The sequence below is a fragment of the Balaenoptera acutorostrata genome, chromosome 19 (genome assembly GCF_949987535.1).
Source record: "Balaenoptera acutorostrata chromosome 19, mBalAcu1.1, whole genome shotgun sequence".
Taxonomy (NCBI): domain Eukaryota; kingdom Metazoa; phylum Chordata; class Mammalia; order Artiodactyla; family Balaenopteridae; genus Balaenoptera; species Balaenoptera acutorostrata.
In genome coordinates this window covers 52,606,229-52,628,172 of record NC_080082.1, presented here as the reverse complement: position 1 = coordinate 52,628,172, position 21,944 = coordinate 52,606,229, and the positions used below count along the sequence as shown (strand labels likewise).

Here is a 21,944-nt window from a genome sequence, read left to right as displayed (position 1 = left end):
ACATGCACGGGGCGGGGTTATCTCACCCTGAGGTCCGCCCCACCCGTAGCCCCGCCCACCAGGGTCCCGCCCCACCTGCAGAGCGCCATCAAGCATTCCTCGATGACGTCGCGCTGCGCCTTGGTGAGCGAGCGGCCGCGGGACAGGCGGTACACCGTGTGAAGCATGGAGTCCACCATGATGGCGCGATGCTCGGTCCCCGCAAAGAGTGGCGCACACTTGGTGATGAGCGGCAGCACCGCCAGGCACAGGTAACGGTTCAGCGCCAGCGCCATCTCCGTGGTGCTGAAAGTGGCCTGGGGCGCAGGGTGGGGACATCAAGCCCTGACACCCGCCCAGGATAACTCTGGGCAAACGACCCCGGCTTCTGATCTTCCCCTGAAACCTGCTTCTCCCAGACTCCACTACCCTTAGTACTTTGGACTATGCAAAATTTCAAATACACGCAAAAGTCCAGGAGCCAATTAATGAACCCTCATTACCCAGATTAGGCTGTTCTGCAGATACCCACCTTCTGCATGCTTTTCCTCTCTACCCTCGCCTTTTTTTCCTGTAATATTTCATGCAACCCCCAGCCATATATCACTTTATCCAAAGATACTTCAATATGTATCTCCATTTAACAAGTATCAATACTTCTATTTAACATTCCATGCTGCCATTATCACACCTCACAGAATTAACGAAATCTCTTAATAATCATGATCAGCTTTCTCTAATTGTCTCAAAAATGGCTTTGCATTTAGCTGCGATTGTTTGGATCAGGGCCCCAAGAAGACCCCCATACTGTACTTGGCTGACAGGTGTCTCCATTAGTAACTGTCCCTTTTCCTCCCCCCACCCCTTTTAAGGCTATTTATTTGCTGAAGAAACTGAGTCATGGGTCCAATGGAATTTCCTACATTTTGGCCTTGGTTGGTCGCTTCCCAGTGGTGTCAGGTAACTAGTTCCTCCGCCCCCTGTATTTCTGATAAACTGGTAGTTATAGATTCAAGTTCCGGGGTTCCCTTTCCCAGTAGGGAACAGTCATTTCTCCCATCTTAAGAAGAGCCTCCTCTTGACCAAGTTCACCCGGCCAGCACATCGCCATTTCCCTGCCTCTTCTGTCACCAACTTGTGTAGACTGTCAACACTCGCTGTCTCCAATACCTCACCTCTCAGCCTCTCTCTCTGAGAGGGGCTCGCTCTCTCTCTATATATATATTTTTTGGCTGCACCGCATGGCATATGGGCTCTTAGTTCCCTGACCAGGGGGCAAACTTCCACTGCGCCCCCTGCAGTGGACTGCCAGGGAAGTCCTCTCAGGCTCTCCTAAACCCTTTCCCATAAGGCTTTAGCCCCACCACCTCACTGAAACTGCTTCCTCCATTTGGCCAAACCAATGGTGAGTTATCAGTCTTCATCCTAACGTGGCATTGTCACCTTCTATTATTACTGTTCTTGTTGTTGGTGTTGTGCATGGGTCTTTGTATCTCCACGGTGCTGAGCCATCACTGAGAATTCTTTTTTATAACCTGAGGTGTTGGAGATTTCCACCCACCCTTTCCCAGAACTCAGAGTTTTTCTTGGTTTTTGTTTTCTATCTTGATGGTGGAGGAGGGAGGATTATGATATATACACAAGTTCAGAACAAACAAAAGTGCTGCCACTATTCCCATGACACATCCCACTCTGGAGGCCGGGAGAGTGGCCAGACTACTCACCGTGTCCAGCGAGGCGGCCGCCCGCATGTCGGGCAGGAAACCCACATCTAGCACATGCAGCAAGAACTCCTGGTTCTCGATGCCGTACACGCGGTCCAGGAAGAGCACCATCGACGCCTTGTGGTCCGGCACAAAGGATGCCGACATCTTTGGCTGTACCAGAGCCCCATCTGTGGGCAAGAGAGCGGGGTCAGGGCTGCCCTTGGGGTCCCTCTGCTTCCTCCCCAGCGTCACTCCCTTGCTGAGTCCCGCCCCTCCGTACCTTTGCCCAGGGTGGGGATCTGCAGTGGGAGGCTGATGATGCCCACGAGGTCGTCCAGGGGCACGAGGGAGCGCAGGATGGCGCGGATCCGCAGGGCCTCGCCTTTGCCGGCTTGGATTAGCTGGAGAGGGGAGGTGGGCATGTCATCAGGCACCCCCTGCCCCATGTGGTCATTCCCCCATTCCATCCCTTCCCGACCCACTGGCAGGTAAAGACTCTGTCTCGTGGAGCTAACTCTAGAATTCCCAGCCCTGACGCCTCTGCCTGTGCTTCTCCCCTGCAGCCCTGACTACCACTGGCTTTCATTGCTTGATCTCCCGCACTGGACTGAGAGCTCTGTGGGAGTGGGGCCAGGGGCTCTCTCTGCCACTGGTGTGTCCCCAGCATTGCCTAGCCCAGGACCACACGCATAGCAAGAGCTAAATCAATGTTGTTGAATGTCTGAATGAAGAGGTTCAAGGTTGGCTGTGCCCGCCCCCCAGCCCAGCCTTCAGGTCTCACATGCATCTCTGGTGCACAGCGTCCCAGCAGGTCGATCAAGGCAGCGTAGAAGGACATGATGGCGTGTCCAAGGTGCACCCGGTTTTCTTCGGGAGGCTCCTCCCCGAAGCTGCAGAGGAAGGCGGGTGGTGTGAGGAGGCAGCAGGGGCTCAGGGAGGGTGGTGGTTCTGTCGAGGAGGGGGCAGGAGACTCACAGCTCACGCCGCCGGTCCCTGCGGACTCCTGGGCCATCCCTCGCGGGGTCCTCGGAGATGCGGATGGCCTCTTCGATGGTGGCCAGCAGCCCCGAGCTGCCCTCGCCCCGCAGGGCAGGCCCGAAGCACTCAGGCTTGCGGATCAGCAGACGCACCACCACATTGGCATTCTCCTCCACGCTCTCACCTGGTGGCTCGCGGGGTCAGGAGGCCTCATGAGCCACTGCCCAGGGTCCCTCCCTGGACAGCCCCTGACCTGGCACCCCAGGGGTGAACGTCAGGCCCCTGTTGACCTCCAGACCCTGCCCCGCGCCCACTTGCAGGCATCCCTGCCCAGGCCAGGCCTGTGGCCCAGTCTGTGGGGCATACCCGAGGGAGGCTTTAGCCAGTGACCCCCAGCCTCCCGCCTTATTACCGCCGCCCCTTGCCTCACCATTGACGAAGACAGCAAAGCGCAGGAAGTCCAGGTAGCGCTCGCCGCCGCAGGGGTTCCAGCCGATGTCTGGGTACCCTTTGGCCAGGAGTATGGGGCAGCTTTGGAGGCCACAGCCTGCCAGGTAGGACACCACCTGGGGGCACAGGAGGCTCAGCCAAAGGCTAGACCCACACCTCCTTCCTCCCCAAGGCTCAAGTCCCTGCCCATCTCTGGAGCTCTGCAATCCAATTTGGATCCCTCAGCAAACAATAACCCTCATCCTCCACCATCATTTCCCACCTGGACCATCACAGCCACCTCCTCCCTGGGCTCACTGTTCCCTTCAACCCCTAGTCTGTCCCCCACACAGTCAGAGAGACCCCTACTGTCTCACTTAGGGCTAAAGCCAGAGCCCTCGCTGTGGCCCACAGACCCTCCACACTATCTGCCCTTGTCAACTCCCTGCCCTCACATCCTAGCACTCACCCTGTCTCCCTCTGCTCCAAGCACACTGCTCTCTCTGCTGTTCCTCAAACTCATCAGGTTCACTCCTGCCTCAGCGCCTTTGCACTGGCTGCTTCCCAGCTTGGAATGCTCTTCCCCCTCATGTCCATATGGCCCCCATCTCCTTCAGAGCTTTACCTGAAGGTCACTTTCTCAGTGAGGCTTTCTCTGACCACTCGTGTCTAAACTCAGACACCCTCCCAACACTTGATATTTCTCTCCCTTGCTCACGTTTTTTCTTCCTTAACACTCGTCATTAGCTAATACACCACATATTTTACTTCTTCATCTTGTTTATTATCCATCCTCCCAACTAGAATGTCAGCTTCACAAGGACAAGGATTTTTGACTCTCAATCACTGTCATACCCCTACTGCCTTGGACGGGTCCTGACACATAGTAGGTGCTCAAAAACATTTGTTAAATAATAATACTATAATAGTAGATAACTGTCAGAGAGTGCTTACTGCTTTGTAAACGCTTTCGTGAGTTAACTTATTTAATCCGCAGAACAACTGTATGAAATTGTTTCTATTATATTCATTCTACAAATGAGGAGATGGAGGCCTGGAGAATTTAAGCCACTTGTCCAAGGCCACACAGCAAGAGAGTGGGGCTGGGAGTTGGGGTGGGGGCGGGGAGTTGAATCTAAGTTGCTGAACTCCAGAGCCCATGCCTTTCACTGCTACACACAGAAGCAGGGAGCACAGAGGGCCAAGAAACGTGCCAAGCCCACGTGGCTGGGGAGGGTGGGGTGTAGATTTTCACTCAGCCCCGTGAGCGAGTGACTGGGTCCTGTCCCTTTGCTGCAAATTATTCCCCTTCTGATTCAGTTCTGGACCATGCACAATGGCACCCATAGAGTGGGACCCAAATCAGCAGGTGCCCCAAGGGGCCAGGTATGGGCCAGGCCTTCTCCCTCCACACCTTCTCCAGATCCTGCTCCTGCAACGCCAAGGCCAGCTCGTTGTTGTCAATGACAGAGGCAGCTGCCACGTCCAGGGGCGTGGAGCCCTTCATGCCTGTGGGGGTGAGAGGCAGTGAGAATGCTCTTCAGAGGTGCCTAGCTGACTGTCTCACTTTTGCTTGCCTCACCTCCTCCAGGAAGCCCTCCTTGACCACCCCTTTTCCAGCCTGGGTCAGGTGGCTCCTCTGACTGTGCTTCTCCATCCCAGGCCTGATCAGTCCAGGCCGACACTGTCTGGGATGGGTTTGTCTACCCCACTCCACTGTGAACCCCATTAGGGCCAGGCCCAGGGCTGTCTGGGTATCCCCAGCACTGCTCATTACAGGTCCAGATCCAGGGTGAGTTGAGAGTGAGTGTTTGTTAAATGACTAAGTGAGCCAGCGGAGAGCGGGGCCAGCCTGGATGGACCGCCAGGAGTGGGCTCAGGGTTCCTCACCCAGGCCAATGCCGCTGTTCTCCAGCAGGTAGCTCAGGTGGTCAAACATGGAGCGCTGGTTCTGCCGGCTGATGCGGCAGAAGTAGCAGAGAAAGCGGCAGCAGCTGGTCACCATCTTGGGGAAGCGGATCTCCTGGGCAAGCAGGGTGGGCTGGTGGTCAGTGCCTGCCCTCTGGGGCCCCCTCCCCTGAGCTCCCCAGCCCACGCAGCCCCTTACCTTGGATTCGCCGCCCCCAAGGACATTCACCATGACCTCCATGACTGTCTCATGCATGCCCAGCGCCCGCATCAGGTTCGGGTGTTGGTAGAAGACTCTGTTGTTCATGATGTTCCTGTGGACAGGTAGAGTGCATGGGGTCAAGTCCACGGAGAGCCTCCAGACCCCTGCGGGAGCCATCACCACCACTGTGGTAACAGTTAACATTTACTGAACTCCTAGTCTGTGCCCGGCACTACTCCCTTTACAGATCTGAACTCATTCAATCCTTATGTCCACTCTGTGAGGCGGGAACTGGAATTATCCCTCTTTCACAGACAAGGAAACCAGAGGATCCAAGGTGGGCTCCCCCTGGGGCGGAGATCTTTATCATGTTGCATGTTGTAACCCCAAGTGCCTAGAAAGGGCCTGGCACACAGTAGGTGCTCAATAGATGTTTGCTGAGTGAATGAATGAGGCTCACTTGGCGTTGAGTGCTGAAGACTATTGTTATCATTATTATTATTACTGTTATTACCACTACATGAGCTCACTGAAGCCACACCACAACTCTTCAAGATAAGCGTGGCTCTTCCCCAGTTTAGAGATGAAGAAACCAAAGCTCAAAGAGGGTAAATCTTGAGCCAAGAGTCACAGGTGAGTAGGAGCTGTTACCCAGGGGTGGGTGGAGAGGTAAGAGGGGGGGACATTACCTAGGGAGATGGGCTAGCTGCTGGGAGGAGCACACCACCCTGAGGATGGGGCAGAAGTGGGGAAGGACACATTATTGCATCCAGAGGACGTGAGCCGGTGGACAAGCTTGAGCCGGAAGGTCTCCCCTCCCTTCCCCAGGGATGTGCAGAGTCAGGGGAGGGGCGGGGCCTCACCCAATGCTCTGGATCATGAGGTTTTCCTCCTGGGGGCCCATCTGCACGATAAGCAGTGACCGGATCTGGCCAAGGCACTCAAGCAGACTCATGGTGTCCTCCACGGAGGAGGGTGAGATGGTATAGGCCCGGGGCAGGGCACGCAGCAGCTCCCCGAGCCCATCGTACTGCCGGTGCAGGAGGCTGAACATGGCCCGTACCAGCTCGGGGCTCTGCACGAAGTCCTCTTGGGCCCAACGCACCACTGTGTGGGACACCAGCTCCTGCAGCGACTCTGGGAAGGGGACACAAGGGTAGGAACACTCTTCCTGACCAGGGCCTTGAGCGAAAACGGTACAGAGGGCGCCCCTCTTTCCAGAGGGCTTCTCAGTTGCTAACCATTCACCTCCCGCCCTCCTCCTGCCAGGAGTGGGCAGATTCTGGCAGATTTTGTTCTGTGGCTCTAGGAGTCTCCCTATCCTCTTCACCCTATACCCAGACCATAAGTGCCCCCCTAAAAGCTTTAAGAGGAAAAAGCACTTGTATCACTGCAAAGTACCAGAGCATTATTCTGAGCACCTTTGAAAGTGCAAGTGGTAATTCCATTTGTTCTGTAAAAACACTGCTGATTTTTCATCATGGGAGACAACAGACACAAAGAAAAACGGTGAAGACTTTGGTGTCATCTGAAAATTATGTCAAAAATGAACTCTTTTATTTTCCCTGGCGATGTCCCCGGGACTCTCCTCTCCTCTATCCAGCATCCATTTCTCTCCCTGTCTCTCTTTCTCTCCCAACCCTTTTTCTTCCCAGGATTTCTGGGAGAGAAGACAGATGTCTCCTGTGTCTCAGGGTCAGAAGAAACCTTCCTGCACTGGCACTGAATGATGATGTCAATTCATGACCTGTGACATGTCCTACCTTCCTTCCATCTGCTCTACACGATCTGGACCCATCACTTCTGACTTCATATTCTGTACCTCCCCTCCTGCTCACTCTGCTCCAGCCACACTGGTCTCTAAATGCACCAAGCATGTTCCTGCCTCAGGGTCTTTGCACTAGCTGTTCCATCTGTACCAATCATCTTTCCCCAGATCTTTGCATACCTCACTCCCCCACTCCAACCTCTCCATCTTTGTCCCTCTCTCTCCCCTCACTCAGCTTTAGTTTTCTTCTTAATATGTATGGCCATCTGATATTATGGTATATGTAATTTGTATCTTTTGTAATATTCGAAACTCCTTGAGGGCAGGGACTTTGACTCTTCCCCCTACTATATTCCCTGGCCCTACCAACAGTGCCTGGCCCAGAGTTGGCCCAATAAAATTTCTTGAATGTAATAGAATAAACCCTCCACCAATGTTAGGGACTCTGTCCTTGTTATATGGTGTGAATATATAGTTTGCCTAATGACCCATGGGCCCAATATTTATCATGACTGCTTTCCTAACCCCTCAGCATAGTTATCACTTTCACCAAGAAATAAGGGAAAAACAAAGAAAAGCCACAAGTACATGGAAGCCACGGTGGTGCAGGAGTTGCCCCATCCCGAGGTTGGATGTATGCCTCTGCTCTGGCAGCCGTGCACCACGCTGTTCCAACACACACACTGTGCAGCCCCAACTTTGGGGCCACGCCTCCAGCATGCCTCCTCTCTCACCCCTCTCTCCACTCCTCCTCTCTCATTAATACCCATCCACCCGTCCCTTGGGCTACTCCTGGTGGCCTGTCTTGGACCCAGAAACTCCCCAAGCGCAGGGCTGCTTGGGCCACCCCTGTGCCATCCCTGGTGGCCCCAGTCCTCACGGGGTTTGTGCTCCTCGGCAGGTGGCTCCTCCTCCGGTTTCTCCTCCTTCTTCTTCAGCAGCCGTACCTTCTCCAACAGGCCCATCAGGCGGCTGCCCAGGGTGGCTTCTTCCTCCGGTTCTTCCTCCTCCCCCGCCAGCTGAATTCCTGGAGGTGGTCAAGAAGGGAGGGCATGTCATTCATCATTCATTGCTTATTAATCGCCTCTATCATTTACTTCTTTGTTCATTCATGTGTTCACTCACTCATTTCTCATTCATGTGTGCATTCGTGGGGTTTTTCATTTGTTTCTTTATATGTTCATGTTTGTTCATTTATTCATTCCTTGAATCATTTGTCTTTTAAATCAACTATTGCAAGTATCTTCAAAGAACTAAAGGAAACCAAGTCTAAAGTATTAAAGAGAACTATGATGACAATGTCTCATCAAACAGAGAATATTAATAGACGTAGATAATGTAAACAATAACCATATAGAGTTGAAAAGTACAAAAACTGAAATTTAAAAAACACTAGAGGGGTACAACAGCATACTTGAGCTGGTAGGAGAAAGAATCAATGAACTTGGGGCTTCCCTGGTGGCGCAGTGGTTGAGAATCTGCCTGCCAATGCAGGGAACACGGGTTCGAGCCCTGATCTGGGGAGATCCCACATGCCGCGGAGCAACTGGGCCCATGAGCCACAGCTACTGAGCCTGCGTGTCTGGAGCCTGTGCTCCGCAACAAGAGAGGCCGCTATAGTGAGGGGCCCGTGTACTGCGATGAAGAGTGGCCCCCGCTTGCCACAACTAGAGAAAGCCCACGCAAAGAAACGAAGACCCAACACAGCCAAAAATAAATAAATAAATTAATTAATTTTAAAAAAAAAAGAATCAATGAACTTGAAGGTAGAACAACAGAGGTTATCCAGTCTGAAGAAAAACTAACAGAGCCTCAGAGACCTGTGGGACACCATCTAATGTACCAACATACGCATAATGGGAGTCCTAGAAGGAGAGATGAGAAAGGAGCGAAAAATATTTGGAAAAATAATGGCCTCAAAGTCCCAAATTTGATGAAAAATATTAATCTACACATCCAAGAAACTTGGTGGCCTAGTGGTTAGGATTCCTGGCTTTCACTGCCATGGCCTGGGTTCGATCCCTTGTTGGGGAACTGAGATCCTACAAACCGCATGGTGCGGCAAAAAACAAAAACAGCTCAAGTAGGATAAATTCATTGAGCTCCACACCTAGATACATCATACTCAAACTGCTTAAAGGCAAAGGTAAAGAGAAATCTTGAAAGCCAGCCAGGGAAAAATGACTCATCACATATAAGAAAATCTCAGTAAGATTATCAGCTGACTTATGAGAAAAAACAGAGGTCATCCATCCATCCCACCAGCCATCCTTCTTTTCATTCAGCCAAACCAGTCAGCCATCTCTTCACCCATTTCTTTATTCGGCCATCCTTTTCTCCATCAATTCACACACTCTTCCATCCAGCTATAGCCTACAGCCATTTGTCCACATATACATCCACCCAAATACCCATATAAACATATCCTTCCACTCATCATCTACCTGTTCACTAACATGTTCATTCATTCAGTCACTCATTCATTTTACCAACAGTTACTGCACAAATACTGTAGATATTTAAGATCAGGAAATCTTAGGAAAACTTCAAGACAGGTCTCAAGAACAAGTTTGGGAGGAGAATTCTCTGATCTCCTCTCTTACCACAGTGTGTCAGCAGGTCTTGATGAAATTCGAGCAAATCCTGTTGGATCTCTTCAGGGACAGGACAATCTTCCTCATCCTCAGCATTTTTGAAGTTCAATAGCATGTTGATCTAGGGGAAGGTCAAAGATTAGAATGAGGGTCAGAGACCCCAGAGCAGGAACTCTGGAGTCAAGGATCAAAGATCCAATCGTGAGTTCCTGTCTAAGGTCATTAGTGAAGGATATCTGGGCGACTAAAGGTTCGAAAGGAGTCAGGGTCAGTCTGCGGTGACTCAGAAATCTGGTTCAGAGAGAGGTAGAAGAGTAACAGATAAGTATATGGATAGGGTCAGAGGTCAAGCTCAGATTGAGAGGTCAAGTGAGTATCATCAGTGATCAGAGTAAGGGGAGAGGTTGAGGTTGGGTTTAGACAGTAAGGCCAGCTGGGGTCAGGGGTCAGAGGACCTGCTCCTGGGGTGGGGAGCGGAACTCGCGAGTACGTCGGGCAGTCTCAGCTGCAGTCATGGTGAAGGCTTTCACAAGGGTGCCGTAGCGGTCCCTCTGGTTGGCCTGGAGCTTGTCCACGTAGCGCTCTGCAAAGGCTGCAAGAGACTCCACACGGTGCTGTAGCTCTTGGTCACAGAAATACTCCAGCAGGTGACACATCTGTGGGATGACAGCCATGCAGTAGGAGGGATGGTGGTGAGACCATCAGGACTTCCTTGAAACTTTTCTTGCTTTCTCTCCCCACTCCATAGCCCTGCTCTGGTCGAGCCACCACTGTCTCCTGCCTGGATCCTCAAGCCAGCCATCTCCATGGTCTCATCCCTCTAATTCACCTCCCACATAGAAACCAGATAGCTCATTCAAAGCCAGCAGCACTCCACTGCTTTATGCCCTTCCACAGCTCCCCACTGCCTTGGGACAAAGTCCAGACTCAAGCCCCACCAGACCCTGTATGTCCTAGCCCAGAGGGATGGAGGCTGGAAAACAGGAAGAATCAGCCCACCTGTAACTTCACAGACTCCGGCAACTTCATCTGGAGCAGCCCCTCCTCCAAGTCTTCTTCTTTTTCCCCTTCTGCTGTCTCCTCTTCCTCTTTTTCCTCATCTTCCTTCTCCCGTGCCTCTTCCTCCTCATCCTCCTCCTTCTCCTCCTCATCCTCCTCTTCCTCCTCTTCTTCCTCCTCCTCCTCTTCCTCTTCTTCCTCAGTGAATACTTCAGGCTCAATCATCTTCAAGATCTGTTTCACATCCTCATCGCCAAAGATGCCCATCACCTATGGGACAAAGCCTGGGTCTGTCACTGTGGCCTGCAAGGCTTCCATAATCAAGACCCAGCCTCACTCTCCAGGTATGTTTCTCCTGCACAGGCCAGATTCATTCCTGCATTGGCTGTATATGATTCCTCTTACAAGCAGGAATGGCATCCCCCTGCCCTGCCATCCATCCTCCTTAAGATCCCCCCAGATCCACACCCTGTGTCCCATGTACATGGCCCAGACTACATAGCCAAACATGAGCACCTCTCCCTTCACAAGGAAGTGTCCTTTTTCCCAAGCTTGAGCATTTGTTACTCTGTAACAGGACACACCCTACACCTGAGGCCCTCATATCTCCCAGCATATGCTAGCTCTCAGTCAACATAATGAAGATGCTATCAGATGGAAGGAGAGCAGGTAGATAAAAGGGAAAAATAGTGGGGAAAGAGAGAGAGATGAATGAATGGGGGGAGGACTGGGTGACTGGGTGGATGAATTAACAGATGGAACAGTAGAGGTTTGACGGGGAGATGGATGGATGGGTGGATAATGAACTGAGAGGTGAAAGTAAAGGTGGGAGAAGAGATGGTGGGTAGATGGATGACAGGATAAATGATGTATAGATAGGTGGGTGGATAGATGGTTTGACAGACGCATAAGCAAGTAAATGAGTGGATGGGCAAATAGATAAATGGGTAAATAACCAGGCACTGGGGTAGGATGGATATGTGGATGGGTGGATAGGTTTGTGTATGAAAAATTGGATGGATGGATGGACATATGGATGAGTCATTAGATGGGTATGTGAATGAAAGGGTACATGAAATGAAGAAAGGACAGAAGGATGGAGAACGAGTGAATTAAAGGGTGTAGATGGTTGGATGGATTTGTGGGTACGTGGATGGGTCTTAATATATATGGATAGAGAGATGCATGGATTGATGGACAGATAGGTGGAAGATGGAGAAATGGATGAATCTGTGGATGGGTGGATGAATGGATGCACAGGTGGAAGGAAGATGATGGTTGAATGCATGAAGGGAAAGATAGATTAATAAATAAATGGGTAGGTGGATGGATGAATAGATGAAATGGTGGATGTAATGATGTGTGAATGAATGGAAGAATGAATGGACAACTAGATTGAAAGTTAGATAGATGGATACATGTATGGATGGATGGATAATTGGGTGGAGACTGGAAGGATAAATAGATGAGGAACTTTTGGATGGAAAGATGGGGGTATGTTTGAATGAATAGGTGGATGGATGGAAAGGGTGGTGGAGGATGGATGAATGATGGTTGGTTGGATGGATGAATGGAAAGAAGGAAGTGATTACTAAACAGGTGAATAGATGGCAGACGAATGGATGGAAGGAAAAGTGAATGAGTAGATGATAGAAGGATAAGTTGGAAGGTGAAGGGTATATGGACCGAGAGATGAACGGGTAGTTGGATGTATAAATGGGAGGGGAATGTATGTAGGTATGTATGTACGGATGGATGGATGATTTGGAATGTGAAAGAACAGGACAGAGGGAAGCAGGAGGAAGTCATTACCAGCAGGGTGGACACAAGCTTGAGCACGGGCACAAACTGGAACTCCACGGAGCCCCCGACAGGGTCACGTGCGTGCTGCCCACCGTCTCGCACTGCCTCCCCCAGCATTCTTAGTGCTTTGTCCCGAAGAGCCTCCAGAGGGATGCTGGGGCTGAGACGGGCTGGAGCTTCTGCCACCCCAGCAGCTGGCAGGGCAGCCACAAAACAGGGAGCTAAGAAATGGTGTGGAGGCCGCAGCGAGGTGGTGACGCCGACACCAGGAAGGCCGTAGCGGCGGGGACCATTATCTGCTCTTTTTCCAGGCGGGAAGAGGGTGATGGCACGGGTCTCAGGAGTGAGGGGCACGATGTACTCAGAGAGCATGGAGCGGCGGCTGCGGCAGGCACTTTCGAGATGGATGCTGATGAGGAGGTCGTAGTAGCCTGCACGCAGGGGGCCGGGCAGGTGCGCGTCTTCTAGGGCATGCAGCAGCTGTGCCTGGTCCACGTGGCTGCACAGAGCATGTGCCACGCGGTTGTTGCCCAGGGCGCACACAGCGCGGTAGAGGCGGAGGGTGTGCGAGTGGAACCGCTGCAGGTCCAAGCGCTCCGACAGCTCCAGGATGTCCATGCATCTGCAGTGGAGATGGGCCACATTCAGGGACTCAGCAGGCAGAGGAGGTGGGAGACGGAGAAACAGACCACAGAGAGGCAAAGAGGTGCTCAGGTGAGTGTTGGTGGCCCCAGCAGCGAATCCCAGTGTTCTGCTGGGTCAAGGTTCTGTGAGGTCTGTGGAGCTGAGTCTAGGAGTCTTTTAATGGTTCTGGAAGTCCCTCAGTGGTCTGGGGGCTCCCTGACATACATCTGGGATTTGTGGGATGGTCTGGTACTCTGGGGATCTAAGAGTCCATGGGAAATATCTGGTGACCCTGAGATGTATCTAGGATCCCAGGTTGGGTCTGAATACCCCTCTGGCAGGTCTGAGTACCCTGGTTATATCTGAGCACCACCAGAATGTAAACTCCACCAGTACAGGACATTTCTGCCTCTTTTGTTTATTTGTTTGCTTGCTATATTCCCAGCACCTAAAAAGGACTTAGCGGGCTTCCCTGGTGGCGCAGTGGTTAAGAATCCACCTGCAGGGGACACGGGTTGGAGCCCTGGTCCGGGAAGATCCCACATGCCGCAGAGCAACTAAGCGAGTGCGCCACAACTACTGAGCCCGCGAGCCGCAACTACTGAAGCCCGCGCGCCTAGAGCCTGTGCTCCGCAACAAGAGAAGCTACCGCAATGAGAAGCCTGCGCACCGCAACGAAGAGTAGCCCCCCGCTCGCTGCAACTACAGAAAGCCCACATGCAGCAACGAAGACCCAACACAGCCATAAATAAATAAATAAATAAATAAATAAAGGAATTAGCAAATAGTATGTGCTCAATAAATATTTGTTGTAGGAACAAATGAATAAATGGGTGTGTCTGAGGCCCCTGGGGATGGGTCTGAGTCCTCCTGGGCAGGTCTGAGTCCCCTGAGTTATACAAGAGCATTACTAGAATGTCCGTTCACAAGAGCTTGGTGTCTCCAGGCTAGAATTCTGCTGTCACACAGGAGGAGCTCAGAGCTACTTGTCCAATCAGTGAATAAAGGAAAGATGAAGCATCTTCCTGGGGTGAGTCTGGGATCCTGGCCACATTTAGAGTCCTTAAAAGCTTTCCTGTCATCCATGTGAATACTCTTTAGCCCGGTGTGTCTGGGTTCCCTGGAGCAGGTTAGATATCTCCAAGGGATACCTCTAAAGTCTCCTGGGTATGTCCAAGAGAACCTGGGGTGCCTCCAGGCCTGTCTGAATAATGTGCAAAACTCTCTGAGGTGCACTTGAGGCCCCTGGGGTGTTGTGTGGTCTCCTTGATGTGGACCTGGACTCCCTGCGATGGGTTTGGAGCCCGTGGGTGAGTTTGGAGTCCACTGGGGTGTTAGCTGGGGATGCCTGGGCTGAGTCTGGGTCCCCTGAGGTGGGTATGAGCCTGCTGAAAGGGATTTAGAGCCCCCTGGAGTGTTATCTGGGGATGGTAAGGTAGGTCTGGGGCTTCCTGGGGTGTTGTGTGGAGTCCCGGGGTAGTGGGGAGGGGCACCGGGTGGGATCCAGACCCCAGAGGGCTTGCAGTATCCGCCCCACCCCTGGGCGCCGGGGCTGTCCCTGACCGGTTCTCCTCGGGGATGTGCAGCGCCATCATGGTCAGCGGCTCCTGGCACTGCACAGCCCAGCCCAGCCGCTCGCCCGCACGCCGCGTGTCCACCTGCAGGAAGTGGTTGGGCATGCGGCTCCACGACACGGGCATCAGCATCTGCATCTCGAGCCGCGGCGGGCACTGTGGGGTGGGGTTCTTGCGCTCGCTCATAAACATGGCGGCCGACAGCGGCATGATGTTCTGGGGACACAGGGGTACGCACATGTCAGGATTCCCCACCCTGTCTCTCCTGCCACTCTGTTTCCAAGAAGCCCTCCCGGATTTCTCCCCCCACTTCAGCCGCTCTGCCAGCCTGACCTCCCATACCTCTGTCCTCAGCCTGCCCCCATTAGTGCCCCATCACTGCACCCTGACCTTCTGCTTCCCCAGCTCAAACTGGATGACGTTCTGGTGTGTCGGCAGGACAAAGACAGCAGGAAACAGCTTTGTATTGGGTTCCACCTGGGAAGGGAGAAGAGGGCAGGGTGAGGAAGAAGATGAACTGGAGGTGGTATTGACTCTGGATCCCCAACTCGGGAGCCAGTTGCCCCAGCCTGATGCTGCTGGTGTCTACAGATCCAAACTCAGGCACTGGAGGCTCCACAAGAGCCCTGAAGTGGCTCATGGGCTGCACCACCTCTGATCCAGTGAGGCCAACCTCCTCCACCTCCCCCAGGGCAACCTGTCGTCCGGGTCTTCGCGCACATCATGCCCACCCCCACCCACGAATGCCATTCCTGTTTCTCTCCCAAGCACTTACTTAATCTTCACAGTTCAAAAAGCATCCTCTGACTGCCTTTCCCTGCAGCCCCTCTGATCTTTGAAGAGAAACCCACCCAGGCTCTAACACAACAAACACCACTATCTGTGAAGCAGTCTTGCCAAACCTGAATCTAATCCAATCTAATCTGGACCCATCTCCCAGTTTACAAGAAAATACAGGGGACAGAGGAAAATGTTTAAATGACACCTCAGGTGTGCATCAGCCGGATTCAGCCTGTGGGAAACTAGGCCAGCACTCTTCAGATGGTAGTATGCACACGAATGCCCTGAGATTTATTTAAAAATCAGATGCTGATTGGGCAGGTCTGGGTAAGAGCCTGAGATTCTGCATTTCTAACAGGCTCCCAGGTGATGCAGAGCCAGCTGGTCCAGTGACCACACTTTGAGGAGCAAAGTTCTACCAGACAGACAGCTGGTTTCTTCAATGAATACATTTCAAAGGGGAAAAAAAGAAAAAAATGGAAGGGAAATCTACATACGAAAAGAGACTGAAGGGACTTAGCAACCAACTAAAACATATCGCCTTATTTAGATTCTGATTCAAACAAATGGTAAAAAGACATTTTTGAGACAACCAGAGAAGTTTGACCATGGGCTGGATATCTGGGGATATCTAAGAATTCTTGGGGTTTTTTTTAAGATAATAGTGGTATTGTGGTTATGTTTTTAAAAAGAATCCTTAACTTTTAGAGATACATGCTGAAAAGAGACAACCCGTATGATACCTGGGATTTCCTTCAAAATCCTCCAGTGGGTGTGGATAAAGATGGATCAAGGTTGGCCGTGAGTGGGTACTAGCTGGAGCTATGTAATGGGGACATGGAGGCTCATTATGCTATTCTAGTTTTGCATATTTTTTAAATTCTCCATTTAAAATAAAGTTTTATAAAATAAATGAAGTTAGATGGATTAAGGGATGGATAGCAGATTCGTGGTAGTAGGTATATGGGCATTCATGATACAATTCCTTTAATTTTGCTGTATGCTTGAAATCTTTCATAATAAAGTGATGAAAAGGAAAATCCCACCTTAGAATTTTGGCCCATCCTAGGATGTTCCCTGATTGGTGAAAAGGTGGCGACTGGTATCACCCAGCCCAAGAGGGATATGGACCTCTCTCCAAGGTCAAGGCTCTGCTCTGTCTCCCCCTTTCTGGATGTCAGTTTGATGAATGGTTCACCTAGGTGGTCTCCCAGGAACCTCCCAGCTCTGGCCTGTCCTGAGGCTGTTTTATCCTGTCTCTCTGGGGTCTGCCCTCAGAGGGTGTCTGGGAGGGCTGTCCCGGGATGCTGAGACACGAGGACGCTATCGCTAACTTGCTGAATGAGGGCTGGGCTTACCTGGAAAAAGGTGTTGCTCTCTTTGCCGTTGGCGGTAAAGGTCATTAGGCCAGTGGCCAAGTCCACCAGGCAGCCAATGACAAGGTCCGTGTGGCTGACCCGGCCCTGCTGCCCGGGGCTCACGAAGTCTCCACCCCACACCATGTAGCAGTTGCTGCACTTGAGGCTAGAGGACACAGGAGTGATCAGTGCCCGGATCGTCAGCCGAGGCGCTCTGGACCCTGGACACCCCCTTCCCTGAGCTCCCAGAATACCATGACTCAGAGCCCCACCCCCAAACACCCGCCACCTGCAGACCTGAGTGCTGAAACCCCTCACCCCAGACCCTGAGCCCCTCGGAGCTAGAATTCTTAGAAGCTGGTGGGGGAAAGGGGTGTTTCCAGAACGAGGAGAAGGAGAAGGCGAGCAGGAGGAGAGAATAGAAAAAGGAGGTAAACTAGAAAGAGGACGGCAAGATGGAAGAGGAGGAGAAAATGGAAAAGAAGAAGTGGACAAAGAAGAGGAGGAGGGAAAACACAGAGCAGGAGCCGTGGGAGGAAGACGAGCAGGAAGAGGGGAGGAAAGGAGGAGGCGCCCAGCGCTGACCTCCGGTCTCCCATGGCCCCCGCCCCTCCCCGCACCTGCTGTGGATGTTGCCTTGCTCGTCCCCCATGGTCACCGTCACCACCCGGACCTTGCTGAGGTCGAAGTTCATGTCGTGCTGATGGTAGTCGGGGGTGACCCAGCCCACCCACACGCAGCTGGGCTCCTGGCCGGCGAAGACCCTCACGGAGTAATAGTACTGCAGAGGCAAAGGGGGGACCGGTGGTCAGTGGGCTTCCCTGAGACTCTGAGTTGATTTCTCTGGATTCTCAGTGTCCTCTGGGAGTTTAACAAGAAGTTGCTGGATTTGAGACCCCCTGGGTCTGTGTCCCTCTGTTTCTGTGTTTACTGATGTATTCCTAGATTCGGGAATCCTTTGGGCCTGTTTTGTGATACACCCAAATTTGGGTCCCTCCCCAGGTTATACAGCAAAGTTATAAATAAATAGTAGCTAACAAATAGCTCACAAATGAACTCACTTAAATCCTTACAATCACCATCAAGTGGATACACTTTTTATCTCCATTTTACTGATGGGGAAACCATAGCGCTTCCCCAGAAGAGAAGACATAGAGCCGTGAAGTGACACCCAGGTAGCCCACGACCCTAACCACTAGGCTGTTTGTCTCAGAAAAGTTTCCAGATTTGGCGAATCCCCAAACTGTATTGGAATAATTGTGAATTTTGGTTCCCGGGAATATACTAGAATAGCTACTAAATTTGGGGTGTTGAGTTTATATGGGTGAACCCAAATATTGGGGTGCCGAGTCTATGTTGTCTTATCCCTGGGATTTGGGGGGCCCTGGGAGTTATGCCAGTGTGCCCCATGGCTTCATTGTGTTCCCTGCAATTTTTAGGCCCCTAGCTATACGGATTTAGGGGTTCAAAGGGTTAAATTGATGTGTGCTGTATTTTGTGGTCTCCAGTATATATTGGGGTGTCCCCAGATAAGGGCAATTACTGGGGATTACGGCATGAAGTTTGGAGATCTGCGGGGGGGGGGGGGCTGAAGTTGAGGGTCCCCGGTTCGCACCGTGGTGGTATTGAGGATGATCTCAGGGTCATCACGGTCGTCAGCAGGCACCACCTCGTGAGGGAGTCGGGGCAGAGTGGGGGTGGCTGGTGGCTGGGTCATCATGGCGGCCTTCTTGGCCTTGAACAAGAACCTGGTGGTGAAGAGGAGAGGCTGTCATGAGACTCACTCTCAAGCCCAGCTCCTCAGCCTTCTCCATCACAACGTTTGTGCCTCCACATCCATCCTAAATAAGCCCCGTCTCTAATACCCAAGGCCTCGCCTCTAGAGGGATGAAATTCCCAACTGCACCAACAAAGTCCACCCTGGAGGAGCTCTGTGCTTTCGGATGCCGGGTTACCCAGATTTAAAGGTGCCTCTGGGAACATGGAGGTTCCCTTGGGGAGCATACAATGGTCCCCTAAGTCACCATTTCTCATATGGGTGCTAAAGGCATTTGGGAAAGGACAATTCTTCATTGGGCACTGTCTTGTACATTGAAGACATGTAGAATCCCTGGAGCCCCCAGCAAGCAGTACCTCCCCCCAAAACTGTGATAACTAAAAATCTCCCATCATTTCCAAACATCCCCTCAAGAGACACAGAACTAAATCCCACTGAGAACTACTGCCACAGTAGGGGAAAAGCAGATTTAGTTTCATTTCAAATTTAATGCCCTTTGAGGGTCTCCCTTGAAGTTAGTTTTTGGGGGGTACATTTGAGACACAGAAGTGACCCCAATTTAGAAGACCAAAGATGTTCACTGGGATACCTTGGGGTACAGTCAACTTTCCCAAGATTCTGAGGTCCCCTTTAGTGTTCACAGATAATGAAGTCCATTGGATGAAAAGCTTTGGTACCCCAAGGACCGTGGAGTTCTCCATAGATATAGTGGGGCATCCCGATTTTACATTCTCAGGGAAATTAGAGCATCCCAGGGAAATAATAGCGTTCACTCGAGACATAACAGGATCCCTCAGTAATCTGACCCCATTTAGCATATACGGGCCCACTTTGGGATACAGTGGGGTTTCTCAAGTTATTGAGGTTGCCTAATTGGGGGTCCCAGGACAGACCCCCAAACCCCACCCTGCCCCACCCTTGACTCACCCTCTCTTCTTGTTCTTCTCTGTGGTAGCATCCTTCTCATTCTCTGCCCTGGGAGGCTGGGCCTCTACCCCAGCCTGGGCAGTGCCCCCGGACGACCCATCCTTGCCAGTTCCTTCTTTGCCCAGCTCAGCCTCGCCCCAGTGCCCAGCTGAGCGGCGCAGGTTTTCATAGTCGGGATCGGGCTCCGCTGCCCGGGCCTCATCCTCAGCAGGAGGCTGCAGGCCAGGGGGTGCCAGAGGGGTGGCCCCCGCGGTGCAGCGGAAGTGCTGGTGGAACTGGACCGGAAGGCTGAGCCGCAGAAAGAGCATCTCCACCAGACTGTTCTGGGAGCCCCACGTGCGGTGGGTCAGGCGCAGGCAGGGGGGTGTATCCACGGTGCCGTCCACACGAGTCACCTGTGGGGGGGAGGCAGGAAGCACTGAGCCAGGAGGGTGAGCTAGGCCATTGGTCCTAAACCTTATTACACACAGAGTCACCATTAGGCCTCAGAGCACTGTGTGAGAATTAGCCAAAGACTCATTCCTCCGAGCGTACGAACTCCCATGGGACACACAGCTTGGCCGTGGGGTGCATTCAGCCTTCTGTCTACCTTCCTCTGGACACCTTTGTACAGTGGGCAGCCCTGGTCAGACACTGGAATCACTTGGGGAGCTTTCAAAACCTTCCTGCGCACAGGGCTCACTCCAGACCAGGTCATCCACCCATCCACCCATTCATTCTTCCGTCCTTCCATCCACCAATCCATCCATCCATCCATTCACCCATCCATCCATCTAACACTACACGAATATTTCCTGAGCACCTACTGTGTGCCAGGCACTGTTCCAAGTGCTGGGAACACATCAGTGAACAGAACAAGGTCTCTGCCCTCCTGCTCTCTTGGGGAGACGTCTTGGGGAGAGCAGCCCAGAAGGGTCAGATTTTTTTAAAGGCTCCCCAGATGAATTTTTGTTAGACTTGTTGTTTGTGGAAATATAACACTCAAGAATGCACACATCGTAAGTGCACAGCACAATGAGGTTCTGGAGGGACCACGCCTGTGTACCCAGCACTCAGATGGAGAAATGGAACACCACCAGTCCCCCTGGAAGCCCCCTCGGTGCCCGTTTAGTCACTACACTCTCGAAGATAGTGAGGGATTCTGATGAGGGAAATGCACCAGCCTGGCCTAAATAAAGGGCAGGAGCTGAGAGAGGGACAGGCGTCTGGCCTGTGCGCTCCAAAGGCAGACTCTCAAGTTTTCTGGAGACTCCCTAAACAACTGGAGCAGTTCCCTTTCTTTGATGCCCCACCTCAAGTTGACCTCCTCAAGGACCAATTGCCAAGAGAGACCTCTGCACTCCTCACCAGCCAGTGAATTCACCCCAAAACTGTGCAACTAAGACTGTCTGCAGGGTCGTTTTCTCCCCTCTCTCTCATCTCTCTTATAAATCCTGTTTTGCCTCTGCTCCTTGGCAAGCCTACTGACCATCTCCTTCCTGTGATTGGTATGCAAAGTAACTAAATGTCCGATTATTCGTTCACAGTTAACGCCCTTCTGACTTAGCACATCACAGATTAGCTTTGCCCATTCTTGAACTTTCTGTGAATGGGATCCTACAGTATGTGCTCTTTTGTGTCTGGCTTCTTTCATTCAACATTACTTCTGTGAGATTCGTCCATGTGGTTGTGAGTACGTTAGTTTATTAATTCTCACTGCTGTCTAGCCTGCTGTTCTTTGGGTTGAGAACACCATCTGGCAGTGGCAGGGATTGGGAGGTTCACGTCTTCCCCACCATCCTCTCCCGCCCCAGGCACCTCTCTGGTCTTCGTGCTCCCACTCTCGCCTCCTACAATCCACTGTCAATAGAGACCTTTCCAAAACTCAGATCTAGACTGGACATTCCCCTGTTTAAAACCCTTCCGTTTTTACCTAGCCTTAAAATGCCTTCCCACAAATTATTTATTAATTATAAAGAGAAAAATAGTAACTTGATGGTGGAGAAACTTGGCAGACTCCACCATAACCAAATAGTCAAAGTTAATGTAATCAGTAATAAGACATAATGATATGATGTGCGCCCTGATATTCTGCATCAAGAAGAACACAACCTCTTTGCTATGGTATTCGCGCCAAATACATCAGGAATATTCTGCAAAATAACTGGTCTGTACTCTTCAAAAATGTCAATATCATGACAGACAAAGAAACACTCAGAAACATTCTACATTGAAGACTAAAGAGACATAACAGCTAACTGCAACATGTAACTGCGGATTGGATTTTGGACCAGAAAAATAAAAAGAGACATCATTGCCACGATTAACAAAATTTGAATATGGATTGTAAATTAGGCAACAGTATGTATCAATGTAAATTTTCCTGATTTTCATAACTGCAGCTCTGTAAGAGCACAGCCTGTTCTGAAGAAATGCACATTGAAATATTTAGGGATAAAAAGGCATGATGTCTCCAACTTACCTAAATAATTCAGGAAAGAGAAAGAGAGAGAGAATGTGAGAGGGAGATCTGAACGATGCCTAGGATGGGAAAACTGA

At 51.5% G+C, this 21,944-nt stretch overlaps 1 protein-coding gene across 4 annotated transcripts in view; it reads right to left on the bottom strand.

Annotated features, from left to right (window-relative positions):
* The window catches only part of RYR1 (ryanodine receptor 1), a 116,732-nt gene that overhangs the window by 66,346 nt on the left and 28,442 nt on the right, over nt 1–21,944 (bottom strand). For all 4 annotated transcript variants that reach the window (XM_057533766.1, XM_057533767.1, XM_057533764.1 and 1 more), the window contains 21 exons: nt 19,407–19,801; nt 18,318–18,450; nt 17,323–17,483; nt 16,703–16,868; nt 14,955–15,041; nt 14,554–14,780; nt 12,376–12,988; nt 10,564–10,833; nt 10,020–10,220; nt 9,574–9,685; nt 7,851–7,997; nt 6,066–6,339; nt 5,200–5,314; nt 4,983–5,115; nt 4,507–4,601; nt 3,094–3,229; nt 2,661–2,847; nt 2,467–2,575; nt 1,966–2,086; nt 1,704–1,873; nt 76–296 (listed from right to left, as the gene is read on the bottom strand). In XM_057533766.1, coding sequence (XP_057389749.1) covers nt 76–296; nt 1,704–1,873; nt 1,966–2,086; nt 2,467–2,575; nt 2,661–2,847; nt 3,094–3,229; nt 4,507–4,601; nt 4,983–5,115; nt 5,200–5,314; nt 6,066–6,339; nt 7,851–7,997; nt 9,574–9,685; nt 10,020–10,220; nt 10,564–10,833; nt 12,376–12,988; nt 14,554–14,780; nt 14,955–15,041; nt 16,703–16,868; nt 17,323–17,483; nt 18,318–18,450; nt 19,407–19,801 — 4,073 coding nt within the window. The remainder of the gene's footprint in view (nt 1–75; nt 297–1,703; nt 1,874–1,965; nt 2,087–2,466; nt 2,576–2,660; nt 2,848–3,093; nt 3,230–4,506; nt 4,602–4,982; nt 5,116–5,199; nt 5,315–6,065; nt 6,340–7,850; nt 7,998–9,573; nt 9,686–10,019; nt 10,221–10,563; nt 10,834–12,375; nt 12,989–14,553; nt 14,781–14,954; nt 15,042–16,702; nt 16,869–17,322; nt 17,484–18,317; nt 18,451–19,406; nt 19,802–21,944) is intronic.